The following is a 26896-nucleotide window of genomic DNA, read 5'->3' as shown; positions in this document are numbered from 1 at the left end:
TTTTAGTTTAGTGGGGTTTGCAAGACTTTATTGAAGAGAAGACATTTGCACTGTTGCCACCCTTTTACACAGAGAAGGATTTGAAATTTTGAAATAGCCCCTCATATGTATTCACGTGAAACCATAGAATTCTCCGACGTTGTTTAGGTAGGATAATAATTATTCATATTTCTACTTAATTTAACTTGATCCAAGAATTTTTTGATGTTATTGATATTAGGACACCATCAATGTATGTAATTATTACTTATTAGTATAGGCAGTTCATGAGCTTAGATTGGAGTAATTTAATTTTTAGGTTAGTGATTGTATACTTTGAACAATAATTACTTTTCTGAGCCAGAAAACAGGATATTTTGTAGTATGTTGAACCCTGCAATTTAAAATGTTGTAAAGGAGTTTGAACACTGGCAGTCAATGTTATTCTTCTACTACTACATTTTCTTTCTCTTCCGTTTTTGGGTCCAAATATTGTGTTTACTTCTTACGAGATTGCAGATTTTGTGGCTACATTGCAACATTATATTCTTTCCATAGTCCACTTACCAACCAATCTTGACCAGTTTGTGTACGCCTCGACTAATTTTGTGGTCTACGTAGCATGGCACACTTGGATGGAGCTAAAGTCGATTGCTAATTGCATTTCGCCTTTATGGTACAAAGGCAAAGACTAAAAGAACTAATAATATTCATCATATATGTTTGGACATGCACAATACACCTAATTCTACATAAGAATCAATGACAATTTACCACCAATGGTAAGAGAAAGAATGAATAAGGAATCACTAATTGGAATATTTCAATGGTTTGAGCACGCAACCTGCAAATGCTTATGCCTTCCCAAAAATGCTGTGCTGCTCTCTTTCTATCTAGTGGCCCCTGCTCAAGGATTAGGACTAGCTCATATACAACTTATGTTCTAAGAAAAAAAAATATTAATTCATAAAAAAGGAAGGAGATAGCGTTCTATGTCATGAGTTATCAAGAAGTGCATTAGAAGGGAGTGTTTTATTATCCTAAACCAGGATTAATGCAATGTTACTGAATCTCAAGTAGTACCTCTATTACTTGCATGAAATGCAGATATGCATTATACTTTCAAGGAAAATAGTGGAGGATAAGAAATACAACTAAACCTACAATTTTTTAAATTGACTAGAAAAACAGCAGAACAAATATTTTCTATGCTTTGTCTTCTGCGACGAAAACTACAAAGATCTTTCCCTTTCAACCTCAGATGCTCCCTTAGCGATTGATTGGAGTATGCATCCTCTCAACTATTCTATTCACTGCATCACGGGACATGACTAACGTGTCATGTAGCAAAATACTGTAGACATTTAGACCCTGCCAAGGAACAAAGAAGACGAGATTGGCTTTTTTGCAGTCATTTCAAGTGATGAACTCAAACAAATTGTGTAGCTTTCCCTATTTTAACTAACCGTATTGCAGGCACAAAAAACTGCATAATGGAGGATTGTGGCAAATGCAAATTATGCATAACAATATCAAGAATGTTATCAAAGTCATTTTAACAAACTCGCATGAGTGCAAGCCCAAAGGTCATTGTGGAAACACATGCTTATATGCACACTGATGCTAATATAATTGGAAACTTACTATTGAAGGCAACACGTTGACATAATGTACATTCTGAGTAGCCAACTTTAGCTTTTCACTGATTGGGCCACCATCCACCAGCAGAAGCTTCTTGGTATTCTCCAATTGGTTGAAATAGTTCACTATGTTTTTTGTTTTGTGCGAAGAAATCTCTAAATCCTCAAAAACCATAAGCTGCATGCAGTGCAATAGAAAATCAATGAAGTAATGTAAAAAAACAACAGCTTAAATCATGTGTTGTGAAGGAAAGGAGTTACACAACACGAATAACACAATAACCACAGTATATGCCCTAGTATAAACCAAAACTAGTTGATTCTTGAAGCTGATCAAGATTGATCAAAACTTGACCAACTCTTCCTCAACTCGTGAAGAGCTCACATGAAATTACATATCATTGTTCCAAAAATAGGGAGCTTTAAACTACTGAAACTATAAAATAAAGCAGTCTTCTGTGGAAAAACATTCTCTCAAATCCTGCTAGAACTTGCTCTAAGGAACAAACATAGTATGTCCTCCAACATCAAAAAAAAAATCATAAATTGAAATCATCCAAAAAATAAACTGTGGTTGAAAACGAAATTCTTTTGCATATCTAAATACTTTCTAATACGAAGAGCACAAAATATGCCACACAAAAGAAATGATAACCAAGACTTGCAATCTACATCCAAAGTAAGGTGGCATTTGACTGGAAAGCAATAGATCTGGTTTTGGTAGAAAAGATAATGGGTTTGATTTCTAAAGATGTAGATTTGGCACCCGTTCAAAACAAATTTTGAAAACATTGTTTGTTTATAGAACATGATCATTTTTTGAAAAAAAATCAAAAAACAATAAGTTGGTTTAGGAATTTTTGGGTGAAATTTTTTCCTCCACTCAAAAAACTTCAAGTTTTTTTTCAAATAAAATGCACGTCCAAACACAACTTCAACTTTCAAAAATTATTTTTCAACACAAATTCGAAAATTCTTTTTTCAAGTTTTAACCAAATCTATGTCCAAACGCTAGCTTAGATTTGACTTTGAGTTTGATTTCCAGAAAAATATGTATTTCTAGATTTGATTTTGGGAATTGGAAAACAATTGCATTTAAGAAAACATCGATGAAGCCTTGATAACTATTGGGTAGCTTTCACTTCTAAATTATTTGGTTGCTTTCATTTTGGTAAATATTACTAACAGATTAAAACCACTTAAACATTTTTTTCTATTAAACACACTCTAGAATAACCAAAAGGAAAAAAGTTCGAAAAGAGGAAGGAAATGAGACCTATGTTGCGCGGACTCTCCAAAATGCTGCCGCACCCGTGTCGGATCCTCCAAAAATGCACTACTTTGGAGGATTTGAAACGCACCCGGTGACATTTCGGAGAATCCGAGCAACACAGAATGAGACAGCAAGTTTTGGCCTTTATTTATTTTTATTTTTTTGTTAAGTTGATCTCACATTGCTGTTTGGTTTCAAAAATGATAAAACATCTCAACGACTCATCATTTACTCTTTCAGTTTCTATTTTATTTTGCTTTCTTTTCGTTCCACGGTTCTTTTGAGGAAAAGTTCCCAAACAAAAAATAATGTGTGCGTGGAAGGGGGGTGTGGCTTGCCTTCCCTTCAGCTGCACGAGCTGATAGTGCAATCTTCAATCCTAGCCGCCGAACCTTCTTATTCAGTTTGATTGCGTGACTTCGTGGCTTTGGACCGTGCATAGTTGCACCACCTCGAAACTGCAGTGATCATGAAAACCCATCATAATTTTTCTGAAGCGATATATCAAGTCATCGTAAATTGTTATGAATTCAAGAAAATCTGAACAAGAAAAAAGGCAAGGTAATGTTACCTGAGCACCACGCAGTGTTCCATGCCTCGCTCGTCCTGTGCCCTTCTGCCTCCACGGTTTTCTACCGGTCCCACTAACTTCACTAATAGTTTTAGTTGAATGGGTTCCCTGCAACATTCACCAAGAGAAGGTCTACAACGCTATTTGAATCCTCTACTGCCTTGGCAAGTAACTATAATTTACAAAGCTTGCAGAATCAGGGGAACAAGCATAAAGATAGAAAGCAGGTGGGAGAATAGGAGGCCCTGATGTTTAGGAGGATAATTGGTTGGGACAGGGAGCTTTAAAGATTCTTTTTTCAGATATTTATATCCTAAGTCAACAACATGGATGTAAAATTGGAGAAGCTTGGACCCATCAAGGATGGAACCTAACTTTTAGAAGATTTTTTAATGACTGGGAAATTATGAGAATAATTAATTTCTATGAGGTGCTTGGGGACAGTTCAAGGGCACAGAACAAAGGGAAGACAGATTATGGAGGCAGGGCAACAGTCAGGGAATCTTCACAGTCAAAGCTACCTATGGGACTCTCAACAAAGCTCCAATTCAGCTAGAACTGTGGCCATGGAAACATATATGGAAAGTCAAAATCCCAGACAAAGTGGCATGTTTCTCGTGGTTAGTGATAAAAGAGGCTTGTTTAACAGAAGAAAATCTGATGAAGAGAGGCTTTCCTTTGTGCTCTAGATGCCATCTATGTGGCAGGAAGGCTGAGACCAACTGCCATCTATTTTTGCATTGTGAGGTTACCTCACAAATCTGGAATATTTTTTGTGTATGAGGGGTCTCTCTTGGGCAATGCCAAAAAGCTCCTTGGAATTGCTTAAATGCTGGAACAGGGGAGGCGGTCTTCCCAGACAGAAAAGCAGATGGAAGATGATACCACCATGCATTTGGTGGACTATCTAGACAGAAAGAAATCTAAAGATGTTTTGAGGGTACAAGCAGCCCAATTCAGAAGATCAAGATGAATGCCCTTTTTTATTTTATTTTTGGTGTAAAAAGGAATTTACAGTCAATACTGAATCTAATCCTAGAGATTTTAGAATCCTTGTAAGTTGTATAGGATATATGTTTTTTTTCCTCTTTTCTTTTCACTTTTCCTCCGGTAAATATGGCTTTGGTACAGCTTTAGTGCCCTGTTATATGAAAATTGTTATCATTCTCAAAAAATAGGAGGCCCTGATGATTTAAATGATACACAGTAGATCACTTTTTGTCTGCAACATTTTTCTTTAGCAAGGCAATTTTTTCTCAAAGGCATATGAGCGCCCCTCCCCCCCCCCCCCCCCCAAAAAAAAAAAATCTCTTTGTTTCCCACAGAAGCAATTGACAGAAAAGATGGAAAATGGAAAATGCTCTTAAGCATGGGAAACAGAGTATGCTGTCTATAATTCAAAATTTGGGATTCAGGAAAAAACATGCACATACCTGCTGTCGTTTTGCTAGCTGCCATCTCACAACACGATGAATAATATCTTTCCTAATTGGCACATCAAAAACATCCCCAGCCAAACACATAAAACCTTTGTCTTCATTATGAAAGTTCGTTACTGGAATGACCAAGTCCTGATGGAGCCCTGCCACATACAGTAATCAAAAAGATAGTAACAGAAAGTCAGATGATATAGATTCATCCACTGAGAGTAAGTTTTCAGTATATTATAAGGAGACAGACATAATACCAACTCCATTTTGTACAATCAATATGTGGCGATCATCCTTACAAAGGGCAACATATGATGATCTAGAAAGTTTTCCCACATAGTAGGTAAAAGGTAAAGCAAGCAACAAACAGTTTCAACTATTACTTGTGTGAGAAAGCACAACAACATACCCAGTAATATCCCACACCGTGGGGTCTAGGTGTGTGAGAAAGCACGGGAGAAAAATATATTGTTGATATTCTTAACTATGTTACAACGAACCCTATTTATAAGTATACACAATACATATCCTACTCTTATTACATACGGGACTAGGACTAATTATATATATTCACATAACTATCTAACACTCCCCCTCAAGCTGGTGCACATAAATCATATGTACCGAGCTTGTTACATATGTAACTAATACGAGAACCAGTGAGGGACTTGGTGAAAATGTCTACAAACTGATCATTCGACATCACAAACTTTGTAGCAATATCTCCTGAGAGTATCTTTTCTTATACATAGTGACATTCAATCTCAATGTGTTTAGTTCTCTCATGGAACACTGAATTTGATGCAATATGAATAGCAGCTTGATTATCACACACAAGTTCCATATGGCTAATCTCACCAAATTTTAACTCCTTGAGCAACTGTTTGATCCAAATTAGTTCACATGTTGCCATAGTCATTGCTCGATATTCTGCTTCAGCACTAGACCGAGCAACCACATTTTGTTTCTTACTCCTCCAAGACACCAAATTACCTTCTACTAAGACACAATATCTAGACGTAGAACGTCTATCATAAGGTGACCCTGCCCAATCAGCATTTGAGTATCCAACGATCTGTTCATGGCCTTGATCCTCAAACAATAATCATTTGCTTGGAGCTGATTTTATATACCGAAGAATGCGGACAACTGCATCCCAATGACTATCACAGGGAGAATTCATAAACTGACTCACAACACTCACAGGAAAGGAAATGTCAGGTTTAGTCACTGTGAGGTAATTTAATTTACCAACCAGCCGCAAGAGCGGCTGAACGGCTCCCCCCTGTCCTGACAAAAGTTTAGAATTCGGATCATCGGAGTGTCAATAGGTCTACAACATGCCATTAATGTCTCCTCAAGAATGCTTAAGGCATACTTTCAAATACCTGAGGCTAGACTGAGCAACTTCAATACCCAAAAAATACTTTAATCTGCCAAGATCCTTAGTCTGAAAATTTTGAAAGAGATGTTGCTTCAACTTAGTAATACCATCCTGATCATTGCCGGTAATAACAATATCGTCAACATAAACGATCAGATAAATACAGAGATTTGAAGCAGAATGCCAATAAAATACAGAGTGATCAGCTTCACTACGAGCTATGTCAAACTCTTGGATAACTATATTGAACTTATCAAATGAGCTTGAGGAGACTGCTTTAGACCATAAAGTGACCGGCGCAAGCGACATACAAGGCCACTAGACTCCCCCGGAACAACAAAACCGGGTGGTTGCTCCATATAAACTTTATCCTCAAGGTCACCATGAAGAAAAACATTCTTAATGTCCAACTAATAGAGAGACCAATGGCGAACAGTAGCTATGGATAAGAAAAGGTGGACTGATGTTAATTTCAGCCACAAGAGAGAAAAAATTATAATCGAGCCCAAATATCTGAGTATATCCCTTGGCAACAAGACGGGCCTTAAGAACCTGTCCATCTGGACCAACTTCGACTGCATACACCCAACGACAACCAATAGTATATTTACCTGAAGGAAGAGGAACAAGTTCCCAAGTACCACTCACATGTAAAGAAGACATCTCATCAACCATAGCATGTTGTCATTCTGGATGAGACAGTGCTTCACTTGTAGACTTGGGGATAGAAACAGAGGACAAAGAAGATACAAAAGCATAATGGGGTGATGACAAACGAAGATAACTTAAACCGACATAATGGGGATTAGGATTAAGTGTGGTCCGTATACCTTTCCGAAGTGCAATCGACCGACTAAGAGGAGACAAGTCCGCAGTAGGAGCAAGGTTAGGTGCAGGACGTGAATCGGTTGGGCCTGATGCTGGGCGCGGACGACGACGATAAGTCAAAAGTGGTGTTCCTATGGGGATCTAGGAGGAGCAACACTAGATTCTTCAACGGTTGGTATAGGTAAGACTTTTATGGTTGAGAATGTAGGAGGAGCGATAGGTGGTGGGGCTGAAGCTAGAGTTGGGGTTGTAAGTGATGGAGTCGTGGAGGAAGGTGAGGGGAAATAGTGACTGAATCTCCAAAAAATGGAACTGGTAGCACCTTAGAAATGTCTAAGTGACCACCTAGGCCTGTGAAGTATGGCTGAGTTTCAAAAAAAGTAACATCAGCAGACATAAGGCACTGCTGGAGGTCGGATGAGTAGCATCAATACCCCTTTGCGTTCTCGGGTAACCTAGAAATACACACTTAAAAGCACGGGGAGCTAACTTATATTTTCCTAGAGTAAGGTTATGAACAAAACATGTGCTCCCAAAGACGCGAGGTGGAAAAGAGAACAACGATGGTGAGTGAGGAAACAACACAGAGAATGGAACTTGATTCAGGATAGTTGAGGATGGCATACGATTAAGAAGATAACAAGATGTGAGAACTGCATCTCCCAAAAAACGCAACGGAACATGAGATTGTATGAGTAGGATACGAGCAGTCTCAATGAGATGCCTATTCTTCCTTTCTGCTACTCCATTTTGTTGAGGTGTGTATGGACAAGATGTTTGATGAATGATCCCATGAGAGTTCACAAACTGCTGAAATGGATAGGACAAATACTCTGGGGCATTATCACTACGAAATGTGCGGATAGAAACCCCAAATTGATTATGGATTTCAGCATGAAAGGTCTGAAAAATAAAAAACAACTCAGATCGATTTTCATCAAGAATATCCAAGTGCACCTCGAATAATCATCAATGAAACTAACAAAGTAGTGAAATCCCAAGGTAGAACTGACCCGACTAGGACCCCAAACATCTGGATGGACTAAAGTGAAAGGTGACTCTGCTCGATTATCAGGACATTGAGGGAAATGGGAGCGAGTATGCTTACCGAACTGACATGACTCACACACTAGAGTGGACAAGTGAGACAAACCAGGTACCGTTTTCTGAAGTTTTGATAAACTGGGATGTCCCAACCGTTTATGTAATAAATCTGGTGAATCAGTAACAGAACAAGTTGTCGATGTGGGTAAATATGATTTAGCAAGGATAAGGTAATAAAGTCCATTTAATTCACGTTTGATACCAATGATCCACCCTGTACTGCGTTCTTGTATAAAAACAAGGTCATCAAGAAATAAAACAGAACATTTAAGTGATTTGGCTGAGCGATTAACGGTTATGAGATTAAAAGGACTAATAGGAACATAAAGAGCTGAATTCAAAGGTAAAGAAGGAAATCGACTTGCTTGACCTATTCTAGTTGTCATGGTTTGAGACCAGTTGGTCATTGTGACTGTTGGAAAAGATTGAGAATATAAAATAGTAGTGAAAAGAGATTTGCTACCAGAGATGTGATCAGAAGCATCTGAATCAATGACCCAAGAATCGGAGGATGAAGATTGGGAGACGCAAGTCACAATATTACCTGTTTGAACAACGGACTCTGAAGATGTTTGTTTGCATGCTTTGTACTAAAGGAACTCAATATAATCTGGTAGAGAAACCATCCAACCATTCATAGTATTACATCCCATTTCGCTACAACCAATTTCTCAAATTCTTGATTGAAACTTATATGGTTAACCTTAGAATGCCAAATCAGAACAAGTTAAGCTGGATACTCTCCTTTTTTCCCCTTAGTTAGATGGAGATGGAAAGGGAAAGACGGCCTCTAGAAACCAAGTTCTTCACTTGAAATAGTGAAAAATGAAGAAATGTCTGGGAAAACACTATTCACAACAGGGAAAGCACTATTCACACCGGAATCACCGTTCACGCCAGAAAAAGTGCACTGTTCACGTCGGAAAAGATAAAAGTTGTCAGAATTTGATGTAACTTATATGTGTAGGCTCGGAATTGCATGAGCAACACACTCACTGTCCAAAAGAAGTTTTGCAAAAAACTGGCCGGAAATAGCCTCACGCGCCGGCGTGTGGACGTCGGAACTTCGCCGGAAAAAATCTTTAGGCGGCGCGTGAGGGTACGTGGGTGATTTTCCACTGGAGATTTTTTTAAGGGTTGGTTGTCGGAGGCTGATCTACTTCGTAGTGGTGTTGGTTTTTGCACAACACTGATGGATAATATTCTTCTTGCAGACAGACCTGTTTTGGTCGGAAAAAAGGCTTCTAGTTGGCTGATTTCTCTTCCCAGAGTCGCTGGAATTGATGCACAGCGATAAATTTCTCACAGTTACTCTGATACAATGTGAGAAAGTACGGAAGAAAAATATATTATTGATATTTTTAACTATGTTACAACGAGCTATATTTATAAGTATACACAATACATAACCTACTCTTATTACATATGTGACTAGGACTAATTATATATATTCACATAACTATCTAACAACTTCTTCGTTACTTCTAAATCTAAAGAGGAATAAAATAGCATAATTTACTTAAACCAACAATGTGGCGATCAACGAAAAAACAGTTCCATGAAGCATGATAGCTAACTTTGTTTTCATTAAATTCCTTCAGCTTCTAAATCAAGTCATGGGAATACGAGGAACTATAATTCCACTAAACAATATTTTATAATTTTTTCTGCCAAATAGCTGACCCCAACATGCTTGGGATTGCGGTGTAGCAGTGTTGTACTAGTACCAAATACTTAAAAATACACACTCATTCTCTAGAAAGTTGATGAGGAAAACTAGAACTTCCCCAAAAACATAAACATGATTGAAGCCAAAAATACTTGTTTTGCCAAATGTGGTATCCAATAACGTTCTACTTTATGTTATTCTTTATAAACTAAGGGGGCTCAAGAAAATAATATTGGTAGGTCCTACACAAAATGGTCGAAATAGGATTATTCACTCAAGATGATTAAACACTATTTACAATTACAAGATGATTGATCAAATATAATGCTATTACCATGCCGTTAAACGCTTGCCACTCCTTTAGATTAGGTGGAGCATTTTTATCCCAGTGAGCAAAATATACAAAGGAATAGATATTATTATCCTATCCTAAAGCTCTCAAAGCACATAGATCAAGAAACTAGATAAAACATGTTTTTGCTTCCCATACTTGGAGTTTAGAAGTCAGTACTTCAGAGATTTGAGAAGAAGCTAGAATGTTGGTAGAAACGTTTTCTCAATAAGGGAAACAAATTGGCATTGATTAGTAGCACGCTCTCAAGCTTGCCAACATATTATGTTCCAGATGTAGACCATAATATAGTGTCACGGAAAATCAAGTTTAAAGATTGTGTGATTTTTTATGCTAGTTTATTTTTATGTTTTGTCACCAATTTAAGGCTTTATATCTTTTATAAGTGTCAATTTTGGTTTCCAATACCCACATTTTACAGCCTTCTTTAAAAATTTCATATTTGTAGGCATTTTCCCGATAATTTCAGAATTCTTGCAGTTCTGCAAGAAACAGATTTTGTATGTTTAGTAGTATATTGGAAACAGCCTCTCTATCCTCACAAGGTAGGGATAAGGTCTGCGTATACACTACCCTCCCCAGACCCCACGGTGTAGGATAATAATGGGCATGTTGTTATTGTTGTTGTTGTTGTTGTTGTAGTATAGAAAGAGTTTTAGTAATTAGAGGTTGCTTTTGTTGAAATGGAGTTTACTTTCTACTACATTTGGGGAATACTTTTTAGAATAGGATTAGGTCTTTTGTGGAAAGAGGAGAATTAAAAAGTTTAACATGGGCACTCAAGAGCCAAGACCATTCACCAGTATAACTAGGGGGATGGGGATGAGAGACAAGAGGATATTCAGCAAGCATTTGTTGGGTCAATGGATGAAGAGGTACGCGCGAAGTGTTTGGATGAGGGTATTCAAAATATACAGATATAGATAAACTTAAAACTACAGCTTAAAATACAAATAAAATCTTATCCAAAACCATGAGCTGGTCACGTGATATTTTCTCCAACATGAAGGAGGTGGTAAAATTGAGAAATTCCAAAAGTAGTTCATCAGATAAACTAGTATCGAACTGCCATGTGGTGAGATAACATGAAAGGCTGGAAAGAGTTCCACAAAATGTTTAGTTTAAAAGTAGGGGAAGGGACCCGAGTTAGTTTCCAGGGAGACTGGTGGTATGGTTAGTATCCCTTGTTCAGGAAATTTCAACAACCTTTTTATATCCCAATGCCAGGGTGCAAAGGTTGGGGACATTACTAAGAGTGAGCAAGGGAGGACAGGATATAAAGTTTAGACGATTGTACAAGATCAGGAGATGAGCCTTAGGAGCATGTAACTCTACATTACTCCATAAATATTGCATTTATTGCCAGTATGGGGAGATGGAGGAGCTGAAAGAATCCTTGACTCTACTATACCCTTAATTATTGCGAAGGCAGGATTAGACTGCGGGACGTGGACGCCATAGTTGGGAGAAAGCTTCTCTATTATTTTTTCTTTCTAGTTTGTTAAGGATGGGAAGCACAGAGTTTATACTGTACTAGGGCCACAACAAGATTTAAATTTTTGTGTTGATAGCTGTTTGGAGTTGTTGAAGAATATGAGCATCGAACCCAAAACCTTAATTCAATGGATAGAGTGGCTCAAGATTAACCCTTAAACGACCAATATTGAGGGCTAAGTGTATGCTCTAACATAACATCCTCCCGCATATGTAACCTTGTTTTAGGGTTTACAAGTGGATTTTTGAAGACTTGTTTTCATCCTTTTTTTAAGAAAACGGAAAGATGGACCTAAGGTAGAGACTAGAGAGGGAGCAGCTGACGAGTAGGCCTAACCTGAGGAAGGGACGGTAAGTTCATCAGACTGAAGAGTAGGCTTAGAGCAAAAAGAGTGAATAGGTTCAACAGGTTAAAAGATGAGCTTGGAGCAAAGTTAAGGCTTAATGGGCTGAACCGAGAAAGAGAGATAGAGAGAAGCCCATAGCCAGCCACAGTCGATAGAATAGTATAGAAAAAGGTTGAGAAAATGAGCTTACTAAAATCTGAATCTAATACCATGTCAAAGAATCTGAATATCCAACCCCAAAACTGTGATGCAATGGGTTGAGTTGTCCACGACATTATAAACCCTTACACAACCAATGAGAGACAAGTGTGTGCTCTAACCGGAGTGACAATTTAACAGCTATGAACTTAAAGAAAGAAAGAGAATCTTGTGGCAGTGCTTTATGTGTGTAACGAAATGGTGGTACCTTGAGCTCCTAAAGTAGTTCATTGATGTCAAAGTATTAAAGAAGTGCCAAGTCACGATGAAGTTTCAGCATTTATAGTTTAGTTCTACTTTTTTTGTTATTTTCATTAGTTACCTCAATAGGTAGTTCACGTTTTTATACTCTGTTAGACTCATTGTAGAACATATGTTGAATGAAAATCAGAATTTTTATCTTTTAATTTCTTTTCTCTTTCTTTGAATTTCTCGTTCAAGTTTTCAATAGCGAATCCACTTTGGGATTCGCTACAATTGGTATTAGAGCCGACGATTCTCGGCTATTCATCGGTGTTAATGACAGAGTCTAGTGGAGGTTCGAATCAGTTGGAGTAACAGATTCAAGCTTTTATGGACAGATCGAACAAAAGGTTACAAGATATCGAATGGTATCAAAGTCGTTTCCGGACCTTCCATAGTTCACAAAATCAGTATAACTTTCAAAGGTCGGAGGGTGAGCAGTGGGATTCCGGCAACCCGTATGCATATCATTAGTGTCCTGGTAGTAATCCAAGTTTCTATCGAGATTCCTGTGGTAATTTGACCAGTGGATTCACTAACCCAACTGGTAGAGGATGGAATTATCTCTATTCACCCACAAGTGCTTACTCTTAGCAGGTTTCATGTGCTTATCAACAGAGGCGCATGTACCATAGTAGGTACGGGTTCAATTGAACCCATAACTTTCGGCGCGGATCATAAATTTATGTGTAAAACTTCACTGAAATTGTAATAAATAGTAGACATGAACTCATAACTTAAAAAATATAACTGGTTCAATACTAAAAATCTTAAAAGTTGAACCCATAAAGTTTAAATGTTAGATCCGCCTTTGCTTATCAGATTGACAATAACAATCCGGGTTTCTTTTTTGTTCAATTCTATGATGGTTCGGTGGTGCCGATGACTGCCGTTGGGTTAGATAGCTTACTGAACTCAGGTGCTAAGTATGTGGAGACTAATTGCTCACAGACGGATTTTCAACCACTTAAAGCACCTCTAGACTCAATGGGTGGAATCGAAATGGGTTATGATTATTTGGAGACTGGTCACCCTCCAATGGAAGATGGAGATTCAGTAATGGAACATATAGAAAACAACAAAGATCGGGTGTTTGACAAATTGCAACAGCCGTTGGCATTGTCGAACGCCACCACTGGTTTCCTGAAAGTTAAGGATGAAGATGTGGAGGAGAAAAAAACAGAGGAAGCCCAGATGTTTGATTAAAGTTCTCACACAAATGAAACTCTGGAAATTAGCCCTTATGAGATCAAAACATGCGATGTAAGTCGATGTGATTTCATTCTCCACCAACTACGTGCTTGTCTTTACCATTGAAGACCAAAATTCTTTGAAACTAGATGAGGAAGGTGAGGAAAAGCCATCAGCGATAGAAAATGAAGGTGCTGAAGTTTCTAAAAACAAGGTATGCAAGGTGTTTGATGAATGTCCTCAAAGGGATGAAACTGAACTACAAGCTGAGTTTTGGTCAACCAGAAGGAAGAAGGAAGTTAGAAATACCGGAAACGGGGTACTTGAAGTTGTAAGGTTATCCATGGGAGATGCCTTAAAGAATTTTGATGTGAGCAATGATGGGAATTTTACTTTACTTGAGTTAGGTCAGTTGCTGCATGTTTTGTGTGTGAACACCAGTCATGATTCATCCAAAATTGTGGAATATTCCTTCTTTGCTTTGCATTCCAATTTCGGTATGGTTGAAAATGTTTATCGTCTTTCTAGAAATTTGGGAATGTGGAATACACGATTGATTGTTTGCACTCAACAGTATCGAGAATCACTATTTTACGGTACTTCGAGCAATCCCGTGTTTCTTTTCTTCAGTGGCTTACTTTGTTTCTAGTCCGAACGTTTTGTGGATATTTGTGGTTGGATAGGAGGTGGTGGAACATCCCTATGCAAGTCAAATTTTCTGGTCTCGATCAGTTGATTCCCTATGCACCGAAGGCCAACCAAATTTTCTTGCAAGTCATTTCAAGGGAAGTTTTCTATTAAAAAGTTTGCACTCAACAGTATCGAGAATCACTATTTTATGGTACTTCGAGCAATCCCGTGTTTCTTTTCTTCAGTGGCTTACTTTGTTTCTGGTCCGAAAGTTTTGTGGATATTTGTGGTTGGATAGGAGGTGGTGGAACATCATCTGTTGATTCCCTATGCACCGAAGGCCAACCAAATTTTCTTGCAAGTCATTTCAAGGGAAGTTTTCTATTAAAATGTTTCATGGCTCTCAATGGTGATATCAAGTGCGTACTTCCTGATGTTGGTTTTCCTGCTTTGGGAGATTCAGGAGCTGGTGTAATAGCTCATAGGATGTTGAGACTTGCTTGTTGGTTATGGGATCATCTAAGCAGTGGTGCATATGGTTTCCTCCTTCTGCTTTCTGGAGGTGCTGATAGTTCCTCCAATACTGCTATAGTTGGTTCAATGTGCCAGCTTGTTATAAAAGAAATTGCAAAGGGCAATGAGCAGGTAACAACTGATGCCTTTCTAATTGGCCATTACACTGACGGTTAGTTTCAAACAGTTAGCAAAGAATTTGATAAGCATATCATTAACATTGTATTTATGGGATCTGAAAATAGTTCAGAAACTACAATCGCTCAGGCAAAGGTGTTGGCTAATAAGATTGCATTTGTTAGAGCCCTTATGGATTGCATAAGAAAAGGTGGATAGAAAAGGATCAGTACTTATTTAAAGTCTTGGAGAAATATTACGGAAGAAGGGAATACTGGCCGATAAATGAGGAAATCTATGATGTTTGTTCATTGGTCTTTTGCGCACTAACTTTTTATCCTCTTCTGAAGTATAGGATATTGATGCTTATCACTGATGATAGTGGAGTAACAGGTACTCAACCAAGTAGAGTATCTGTAGAAACATGGGAGTTGGAACTTGTTTTTATGTTTAAACAATTTGAAGGCTCAAATGCTCTTAGCTTCATCTGGCAAGTCCCTCATTGTATTGTAATAGGAGCTACAGATATGTTCTTGTGTGTCTCTTTATTGTTGTCCATCTCACAAATGTCTGATTGGATTAAGGGCATTGGGAATGCATTATCCATATCACTGTTGAGCTATTTGATATATGAGACTTTATTATCAGTGGAGGAAGTAGGAAGTTCCATGGTTGAGCAATGCTGTAAGAAGTTGGTGGGTGAACTTTTCCATGTTCCTAATTCATTTACTGTTATGGAGTTGTTGTCCATTGAAATTGAATGGAGCGAGATGATGTTTCCATTACTGTCAAGGGAATCACTTTATTCAAGGTTATGATACAAACCCGAGACATGGTGGTGCAATCCAGATACTATGTTATCAGTGCCAAGGAAATACTATATAATAGATATTGTGGGTCATCCAAATAGGAGCAATGAAATCGTAATGGTTGTGTTTGTCATTCAGTTAGTTGGGGTCTTAAGTTTACTGCACTAACAGACACAGAGTAGGTTGGTTGTTTATTTTGATTGTGGTTCTTTGGTTTCTTTTGGTATCAGTTAATGGAATGTGGAAGGCATCAGAGAAGATCTCTGTGGCAAATAATGACACGGGTGTGGCTACCTCCTCTACTTATGGTCTTGTTGAGAGGAGAAATGAAACTACATTGGGGTTTGATCCTTTCGGTAGCACAATTACTGGAGCAGTGAATGTTGTTAGAAGATTTATACTGTTGTTCATACTTCAACATTTGACTAGTGCAGTGGTTAAGGAAGTGAAGGCAGTGATGATTCCTGTAGAGTTCATTATTAGAGTATTAGCTACTCTACTGTTTTTTACCATATTTTTGTGGATTTCGAGATATTCACAGGACACACATGATAGATTTCATTATGATTATGTCCAAATTGGAGTAAAATATGCTATGGAAGATTTTTACAGTAGAGTGATCTTTCATGAGCAAGAATTTGCAATTGTTTTTCGCAAGCATTTTACTGGTGAAACATTTTTGTCCTTTAAGGAGGTTGGAAAAGAAAGTATATGGAAAATTAGTGAAGCTGTTGGAAAAGCTATAAGTAAGGTTCAAAGGTTGATAGATTTTTATGATCATTTGGGTAAAAATATTCATGAGAAGGTCCTTAGTGATAAGAATAATAAGTGGCTGAGAAAAGTTTGTTTGGCCATATGTTGCATGTATAGTAACAGGGAAATGAGGATGCTAGGCCAAGGCTTTCTACTGGTGTTTCTAGCTTTTGATAACTTGACAAAAAATTTGAAGCAGATGATGATTTTACATGGGTTGAAAACGAGGTTTCACACTATTACCAAATTCCAACCTTGAGGACAAGGTTGCTATAAGGGGGATGGAATGTAACGAATTAGTTACCCCACTAGATAGTTCACGCTTTTATACTCTGTTAGACTCATTGTAGAACATATGTTGAATGAAAATCAGAATTTTTATCTTTTAATTCTTCTCTTTCTTTGAATTTCTCGTTCAAGTTTTCAATGGCGAATCCACTGTGGGATTCGCTACAATGTGCAGAGAGGTAGTGGCGGAAATGACCATTTTCTCATTCATTGCGTAGTATTTGACAATGTTATGGAACTTGCTGCCAAATCTTTTCAGTGTCCGCTGGGAATTCCAAGTTCTGTTTAAGACATTGCTTGGGTGTCGGAAGCAAAGAAGGGGAACAGCATGGACAGGGACTCCCCAGGGAGTTATGTTGACCACATGGAGGGAACGAAACTGAAAAACTTTCGAATGGAAGGAAAGATCCTTCTGCAAATGAAGCTGATTTCTGTAACTTTTTGTATGCTAATGTTGAACTCACAATACCAAACATGAATGAATGATTGGACGGCTTTTGTGAAAATAAATTTACTTTAGATATGTTTCCTTTTACCGTACATGGCTTTCCCCTATTGTAATACAATTCCTTTACTTATCAAAAAGAAAGAATACATTTTTGCTTTCCAATCCAATCCTGTTCCATGCTTGTTATGGAAACATAGTAGTAGTAGTAGTAGTTGTTGTTGTTGTTGTTCATGTTCTATGCATTCAAACACAGCCAACATTTCCAAATAAAGCATTCGGCAAGCAGGTTTAAACTATTAACGGTCAGCATATACAACAATGAATAATAAAATTTCTAGCAGAAGTGACAGACCACTAGGCAATTAATGAAAATATCAAAATCCTCGTACCTATCTCACGCTCTAGAGTTGAGACACGTTTCTTAGTTAATAGATCTGAAGGAAATGAACCGTCACTGGAATCAGGTGTCAGGATGGTAGTTGAATATCTTCGACAAGAGAGGAAGAATGATTCGTCCTGCATCGAGAAATTAGAAATAGGTTTATGATACATATTAAACAGGTCTCTCATTGACACTACGAGGTTTTCACTATTTGGTTCATCTTTTCTCATATCGAAGTCATCTTTTTCCAAGCCTGGTAAGCTTAAGTATCACCTCTAAGCTAAGAGAACCTCAAACAACAGCGGGCAGTACACATACAAAGAGACTACTCTAAAGAATATGAATAACATCTCACGTGAAATAGTGCAATAAATGAGGGAAGAAAAAGAACTCACAATGACAAGCATTACCTTTCTGGAGACAGAAGATTCCACACAAGGCATATCAATCCCAAGAATATGACACTTCCCTGTTTCACAAAATTATAAAAAGAAACATAATATGTATCTTAGGATTCTTAGCATCCATAGAAGCAATGAAAATTGTACTGCACAAATAGGGAGAAAAACAATTTTTTTTTGTGTGTATGTATTAACTTTTTCATCCCCTTGTAGTGGCAAAGGTAGTTGAAAAATTATTTTAGGTCACAAGTTTGGATATATTTGAATCCCCTTACTAAAAAGACATAGGCAGATCCAACAGTAAGCCAGCAGATATAGGCACACCACTGCCTTCTGCACTAACTATACATACTAATAATTACAAACAAAAAATAAATGAAAAGATACAATCTTTATATTAATCCTGCACCCATTATAACAAAAATATAGTGGGTGATGTATGTGCGTGTGTATTACTCTATACCCACTAACTTTAAATCTTGGATCCACCTGAAGCTAGATTTTATAATAAGGATTTGATTTTTCAATAGAATCTTGATAAAAAACCAGTAGGGTTTGTGAAGAAGTGAAAAAAGGAATACCATTAGAAGCAGAAAGTGGAGAACCCAAGCGACCAAGTGAATTTAGAGAAGCAACAGAACACAAAAGCCTCCTTGAAATGGACAAAGCCATGCTCCAGATTCAGCACAAAGAAAAACGAATTAATTACACATTAATCAGCTCCAACGAATATTCAAACTTCAGCTGATAGAGAAGAGAATGAATGGAGTGATTGAGCTTACCAGCTACAAAGGAAAAATCGATATGAGAAAAAGGAGGCAACTCACAAAAGGCAGTGCTAAACCCTCCCCGTGCAGCTAAACCCCTACTAGTCCCATTTTGAAACTTTTTTGTGGAAATAAAATTGTATATTTTGTTTGTGAACCACTTCTTTTTCCCCGAAAACATTTTTTCGTGTATTTTTCTAACTATAGTAACTAGGTCTGCAAGTCAAGAATGAAAAGCTTACTCAGCATTGTTTACATTAAACTAATTAATTACATAATGTGAGTCTTTTATGTATGTTTTTATTATTTAACTATGTCGATAAATACACACGCGTACCCAACTCAATTAATATAAACTTTTTTAAAATTATATAAATATTATATTAAAAAAATTATACTCCATATTTAGTTATAAAAGCTACGACAAAATGTCAGAGTTAAATGAATAGCAACTTATCAATTTGATATTTGAAATTATATTAAAAATGATATTCCTCTTCTTTTTTTAAATTTCTTTTGCTGATGATTCTCTTCTTAAGAGCACAATTTACGTACTCTATTATGTTAATTCAAAAAAATAATTTTATTTGTATAATAAATCGTAAAAAAATTGAATTGGATTATTTTGCTAATTAGTTAATTCTCAATTATTTTTTCTCACATAAAAAATACTTTATTTTCTTGTTGATTCGAATTGTTAATGCTAGCCCATACCAAATTTTAACTTACTATTTTATCCAATTATATTCTATTTTTAATGGTAAAAAATAAATATTTTATTTTTGAATTTTTGTGTTTGCAAAATCGATAGTGTTATTGACATTTTTTTTGTTGGTAAATAAAATATTTTATTACCAAAAGCATTGTGTACAGTCAAAAGACAAAACCTTGCAGATGAGCAACTATAGCACACAACTAGCACAACTAACATCCACTCTTCCGCCCTATGAAACAATACAGACTATACTAAACTGGATAATAACTCAGCTTCTCAAGCTTCTTAGTAAGTCTGCTCCTCTGGATCCTCTGCACAATACTTCCTGTATGATTCTTCTGACAATGCTGTTTGGGATCAGCTTGTTTAGCCTGGAAAATCCTCTGATTTCTCTCAATTCAGAGGTGATAAACACATGCTGCCAAGGTCATCCTATAGAGCTCCGCACTTGAACTTCTTCCCTTTGCGTTAACTTCAGCCCATCTCAATTCATCTGCCCAAGTCATAGATGTTCTAGCAATCCTTTGCCACTACAAGAGCTTGTCCCACACCTGTGCAGATACATCATGCTGAAAAAAGATGTGGGATATACTATCAACTTGAGAAGCGCACATATTTGATTATCAACTACTCCCGGTGCATCAATCTTTCCTTGGTAGGCAATCTTTCAAGAGCTGCTAGTATTAAGATGAATACCCATTTTTGAGATCCAAAGTTGTTGCTGACCATTTTCCTCCATTGCACTTTATATCTTCATAGTGGAAAATGTTGTCATACATTTCAAATCTTCTTCCATAATCCCAGCTTGCTGAAGGTGACTCTGCATCTTCAAAATTTTCTGCACTACCCAAGAGGCTTGCTTAGGTGCAGCTTCCCAAATCTGGCATCCCTTGATGTAATAATTGTGAATCCGTTTAACCCAAAGTTTATCTTTTTTGCAACAAAGGTTCCATCATAATTTACTGATAGTTGCCTTGTTCCATATAGATATATCAAGAATATTGAGACCACCAGCACTAGTAGTATAACAAACTTTTTCCTAGGCAAGCAATGCTTTCTTTATCATCTCCACACCTCATGTCCATAAAAATCTCATGCATGCTGCTTCAATAAGCTTTATCACCTTCGTAGGCAAGACAAATATTTGTGACCAGTAGATTTGGATTGAGAAAAGTACATTTTTGATCAATTGAACTCTGCCTGCATAAGAGAGAAACTTTGTTGTCCAGCTTGTAATTCTTCCCAATATTCTTTCAATTAATGGTTGACATTGGCTTATTGAAAGTCTTTTTGTACTAAGTGGCACTCCCAAGTATTTGAATGATATTTCGCCTTTAGTAAAACCAAGTATCTCCAGTATATTCCTCTGTACTACTTCTATCACCCCTCCAAAATAGATAAAACTCTTCTCCTTGTTTGCTACCAGACCTGAAACCTGAGAAAATTCTTGCAAACAATTGTAAAGTATCTGCACATAAATTAAGTCACCCCTACAAAAGAGTAGTAGATCATCTGTAAACCCTAGCTGAATCTCTTTAATTTTGTGCATTGTGGGTGGTAGTTGAAGTCAGGTTGCTCATCTAATCTTTTAAGCATCCTGGAGAAGTAATCCATAGCCAGTACAAATAGGAATAGGGACATAAGATCCCCCTGCCTCAGGTTCAGTAGGCCAACCATTGATGCCAGTTGAATAAGACACTGATTACAAGCATTCCATAACCCATTGTATGAACTTGTTAAGGAAATTCATATGTAAACACTTGTTCAACAAAAGCCCACTCTAATGAATCATATGCTTTTTGCATATCCACTTTCATCATACATCTTGGGGATATCCCTTTCTTTCCATATCCTTTAACCAGTTTATGGCTTAGAATTATATTGTCACTTAACACTCTTCCAGGAACAAATGCCGACTGACTATTATCAATGAGATCATCCATCGCCCTCTTCAATCTGATAGTTAATATCTTAGAAATTATTTTATATAGCTCCGAGCAGCAAGAAATCGGCCTAAATTCCTTCACTGAAGAAGGATTCTTCACTTTAGGAATTAAGGTCACTAAAGTATAATTATCTGGCTTATATAAGGCAGAGGTCTCAAAAAAGTGCAATACGGCAACAATAATATTTTCACTTATCATTGACTAAGCCTTCTTGAAGAATAGGGCATTGAAGCCATCCCTCTTCTATATCACGTATAGCTTGGTATATTTCTCTTTGTGTCACTGGTTCAATCAAGGATAGTTGTTGGCTTCTAGATAATATTTGTCCTTTTCTACATATCTCTGGACAATGTGGTTGTCCCAAGTAATCTTTTGTAGAATCCTATGATCTCCTCTTTAATTTCAGCTTCAGTCTGAATCCAATGACCAGAAGAGTTCATCAGTTTCTTAGTCTAATTATGTGCAACTCTATTTTTAACATTCGCAAAAAAGTAAGTTGTATTTAAGTCACCCAATTGCAACCACTGTATTCTTGACTTCTGTTTATATATACTTTCTTCTACCAATAACCACTTCTCCAGTTCCTTCTTCAAAGTTCTTTCATTTTCAGACAAACTTACATCATGTCAGTAGTCTCTCATTTGTTCCTGCAAAACTGCCAGAGCCCTTCAAGTGTCCTTTATAAATCTTGTTTTTTCACATTTGAGAATTCTTTGTTGTTTAATGACTTCATTTCTTTATTAACATTCTTCAATTTCAGCCATACTCTTTTCATAGAATTTTCCATAACAACTTTGCCCAACCTGCTGCAACGTTTATCAAGAACTCAGGATGGTCTGCCAAATGATTCAAAAATTTAAAAGGCCTTGGTCTATTATTAATCGTTTCAACAAAACTGACACATAAAGGAGAATGAACAGAGAAGTTGGGGTCTAATATCTCCACATCTACTTGAATTACATGGGTCATCCATTCCGTATTTTTCGGCGCCCAATTAATTCTGCTAAAGATGTGACTATTAGTCCAAGTGAACTCCCTCCTAACGGTTCTCAGACACATCCCAGTATCTATAATAAAATCTTAAAGTCCCTGATTTCAACCTCCATTACTGCATTTTCATTGATTCTATCCCCCTGTCTCAAAATTGTGTTGAAATCTCCCATGATAAGCCGATTATTTTGAATTCCATTTGCCAAGTCACTCAACTGCAGCCATAAACCTCTTCTATCTTCCACTGTATGTAAATCATACACTCTAGTAAAATAGAACTCGTTCGTCATAGTTAAGCATTTTACATAGCCATGTATAAGTTGATCTGTCATAGATATCCATTGAAAATTTAGCTTATTTATATCCCATATTATCCATATCTTGTCTCTATTACTATAATGATAATTAGCATGCCATGCCCATCCTTTAGCAATTTTCTCAATAATACTTCTAGCCTTCTGCTCCTTCACCCTATTTTCCAAAAGAGCAAGTATACTAATTTTATTTTCAATAATAAAAGACTTAAGTTCCTTCTGTTTATACAACTTATTCAACCCTCTCACGTTTCAACTTTCAAGTGACAAGTTTCATATAAATAGTGAATGACTTGTGGTACCCCCTTATTCATCATCTTTCCACCTTGCCCCTCATCTTTCGCTGCATTGACTTGAGATTTTTGATGTATCCTGGATAAGCAATGGACTAAAACCATCACCAATGAACTTCACAACAAAACATCCATCATTGTGTAAATAGATCTTCGGTTTAGCAGTAAAGTTTCATTGCTTACATATGTACCTTTCCAGTGCACCTATGCTTACATGAGTATCCATGACAAATTTCATCTTCTCTGCAGGCGAATTAGCAGCTATAGACGTGATTTTTAGCTCAGTTCGTCGATTAGCAGCTTCCGGAGAAAAAGCCCTAATCTGCTCTTCTTCGTCAAAGATGCCGCTAATGTCTGTTGATTCAGGATTGACTTTTATCAACTACCAATCTCTCTCTCTCTCTCTTTTTTTTTATAGTTTTTTGTTCTAATGAGTGTGATTTTCAAATATAATAGAAAAGGTCAATAATAAAATTTTAATTGAGTTGGAAAGGAGTTCAATTGTAACACAAAATTAATTATAGTTCATATATATAATTGTTATAAATGAGATGAATGCATGTGGGTGAGAGGAATGTATTCATGTACTCAATTAAGAAGTATATTAACTTATAACCTTTGAATGTATTTGTATCTTTATAAATAGGGAACTTTTGACCCTATGAATTACACACCAAGATCATTCTCCCTCATATATATTTTGTCTTCATTAGTATATCACTATATTGTTCTATTGTGCTCTCATTTCTTAACACTTTATCAGCACGAGGTTCTAACCAACTCAGTTTATCTGCTTCATCCGAATTTTTTCTTCCTAAAAGAGGTAGTCAGTTTCTTTTCCGATTCAGGTATACATTCCTATGTTTATAACGTTTCTATTAGGATCTTCTTTAACCTGCAATTTAATTACCATATGCATAACTTATTTTGAATATGATTATAATAATTGCATTAGTATGAAAACAATAAGTTTCGGTTAAATTATTATTTCATTATATAAACTACGAAGAAGTTTAATCCTACACATAAATAAATAAGTATTAAAATTGAATTACAATAATAGACTAATTAGCCTGCATCCAAATATTCTACTAATAGAATATGCATTTAGAAGGAATTCTTACAAAAATTTTAAAAGGTTTAAATGTGTCTTCAATAAATTTGTCACATAAGTGTACAAACTAATTAATGACTTTAAAATTAATGATTGAACTATTAGATGAATCGTATTGAATGTTGAAACTTGTCGGAATTGATATCATCTAGTTTTATGCTTACTTAGCTTATTGAAACGTATTCTAAGTAGAACAAAATTATACTAGTACATATTAATTCAACTTATTTATTCAATAAAAATATACTTTCATGTCTAAAGTTTTGTGGATAATATTAAACACTAATTTATCATCGTACTGCACATAATTGTTTGTTTGATAATTTTACATATAGAATATTAATACACGTACTGCACTGAATTGATAATAATTCTTGTCATTCTAGTTCACTTATTTCTATGATAGTTTTCACTATGTCGAATTTGTCAAAGCTTGAATTTATGGTACTTGACATCTCTGGGAATAACTATTTGTCATGGGTACTTGATGCTGAAATTCACCTTGACGCTAAAGGTTTTGGTGACACTATTAAAGAAGAAAATGAAGCATCAAGTCGGGATAAGGCGAAAGCCATGATTTTCCCTCCCAATATTTCAATGAAGGGTTAAAAAGTGAATATTTAACCTTGAAAGATTCATTTCAATTATGGACTAGTTTGAAGGAACGATATGACCACCTAAAGGCCACGGTATTGTCAAGAGCTCGTCGTGAGTGGATGCACTTACGACTACAAGATTATAGGACCATAAGTGAATATAATTTTGTTGTATATAGAATAATTTCCCAACTAAAATTATGTGGGAAACCTATGAATGATGAGAACATGCTGGAAAAGACTCTTTCCATTTTTCATGCCTCAAATATGGTGTTACAACAACAATACCGTGAAAAGGGCTTTAAGAAATATTATGAGTTAATTTCATGCATTTTGTTGGCTGAACAACATAATGCCCTTTTAATGAAAAATCATGAAGCCCGCCTCACTGGATCAGTTCTATTTCCTGAAGCGAATCTGGGAACGATAGATCCAAAGTCTGAAAAAGACAAAATAATTATTGTGGCCGTATAAATATATGTGGGCATGGCAAGGGGCAAAATAATAATTGCCATGGTGGTGATCGTTATAAACAAGAGAACAATAAGGCTTCTCAGAATAATCCTTCAAAAGGCAATGGTAATATTTGCCATCGATGTGGTATGAAAAATCATTGGGTACGAATTTGTCGTACACCTGAACATTTTGTCAAACTTTATCAAGCATCTATAAAAGGAAAATAAAATAAAGTTGAGACTTACTTGATTTTTCAAAATGATGATGAGGCGGGCCCTATGAATAATCATAATAAAGTTGAAGCAAACCTTGCTTATAAAGATAGATATTTTTTAAGGCCTTGCAGATATTACTCATTTAGAAGCTGGAGACTTCTTTGAGCATCATAACTGAAGACTTATTATTGGAAAAAATTATAAGAATAAATGTATTTATTTTTATGAAGTTCATATTTTGAATAAAACTTTTTATGTTGTCAGTATTTAATTTCATAAATATAATTTCTTTTGTTCTTAAATTTTTTAATATTACTTATGATGTATTTTTCTTCTTCTTGAAGAATATGAAAACTTCTCAGTCTTCAGTTGTCCGTATGAATAATAAAGAAGAAATATGTCTTCTAGATAGTGCTACGACGCACACCATATTAAAAGATAAGAGATATTTCTCTTATTTAATTATGAAAGAATCCATTATCATAACAATATCTGGTAGTACAAAATTAATTGAGGGCTCTGGAAGAGCGACTGTATTACTACCGAGAGGAACTATATTGGATGTTAATGATGCATTATATTGTAGTATGTCTCAAAGAAACTTGTTGAGTTTCAAAGATATTCGCCAAAATGGCTATCGTATTGAGACCACCAATGAAGGAAATGTTGAATACCTTTATATTACTACAATAAAAGCGGAAAAGAAGTATGTGCTTGAAAATCTTCCCGCATTTTCCTCCGGATTATACTACACTAATATTAGTGTAGTTGAATCACATGTCATAGAAAATAAGGAATTTACTAATGATTTTATTATTTGGCATGAGCGATTGGGCCATCCCGGTTATAATATGATGTGCAAAATAATTGAGAATTCACATGGTCATTCACTGAAGAACCAGAAGATTCTTCAAACTAAAGAATTCTCTTGTGCTGCATGTTCTCAATGAAAACTGATTATTAGACCATCATAATTAAAGTTGGAGTTGAATCTCCTACATTTTTGAAACGTATATAGGGTGATATATGTGAGCCCATACACCCTACATGTAGACCATTCAAATATTATATGATTTTGATAGATGCATCTACAAGATGGTCACATGTGTGCTTGTTATGAACCCGCAATTTGGCCTTTGCAAGGTTACTAGCTCAATTAATAAGCTTAAGAGCACAGTTTCCAGATTATGCAATTAAGACACTTCGTCTTGATAATGCTGGTGAATTTACATCCCAGATCTTTAATGATTATTGCATATCAATTGGGATAACAATTGAGCATCCAGTTGCTCATGTTCATACTCAAAATGGTCTAGCGGAATCATTGATCAAATGCCTCCAATTAATTGCTAGACCAATGCTTATGAGAACAAAACTTTCTATTTCGGCATGGGGCCATGCTATTTTGCATGCAGCAGCTCTTGTACGGATCAGACCCACAAGTTA

The 26896-nt window shown here is 36.3% G+C and overlaps 1 protein-coding gene across 4 annotated transcripts; it reads right to left on the bottom strand.

Moving 5' to 3' along the window:
* Positions 1-992: 992 nt before the first annotated feature.
* On the bottom strand, positions 993-18966 carry LOC104089404 (uncharacterized). 4 transcript variants are annotated; one of them, XM_070191679.1, is made up of 9 exons: positions 18827-18966; positions 18626-18717; positions 18039-18112; positions 17651-17777; positions 4897-5045; positions 3464-3571; positions 3231-3350; positions 1624-1797; positions 993-1350 (listed from the first exon to the last, which is right to left on the bottom strand). In XM_070191679.1, the coding sequence occupies exons 2-9, from the start codon at positions 18714-18716 to the stop codon at positions 1249-1251; spliced, it is 945 nt and encodes a 314-aa protein (XP_070047780.1). In that variant the 5' UTR covers position 18717; positions 18827-18966; the 3' UTR covers positions 993-1248. The 4 variants fall into 4 exon arrangements, with proteins under 4 accessions (XP_070047780.1, XP_009592582.2, XP_070047779.1 ...); XM_009594287.4 differs by having other exon boundaries at positions 18054-18112; XM_070191678.1 differs by lacking the exon at positions 18827-18966 and having other exon boundaries at positions 18626-18820.
* Positions 18967-26896: the final 7930 nt, after the last annotated feature.

This window comes from Nicotiana tomentosiformis, chromosome 12 (assembly GCF_000390325.3).
Source record: "Nicotiana tomentosiformis chromosome 12, ASM39032v3, whole genome shotgun sequence".
NCBI lineage: Eukaryota > Viridiplantae > Streptophyta > Magnoliopsida > Solanales > Solanaceae > Nicotiana > Nicotiana tomentosiformis.
Note: the sequence above shows the minus strand (reverse complement) of the source record. Positions and strands in the feature narration are given on the sequence as shown.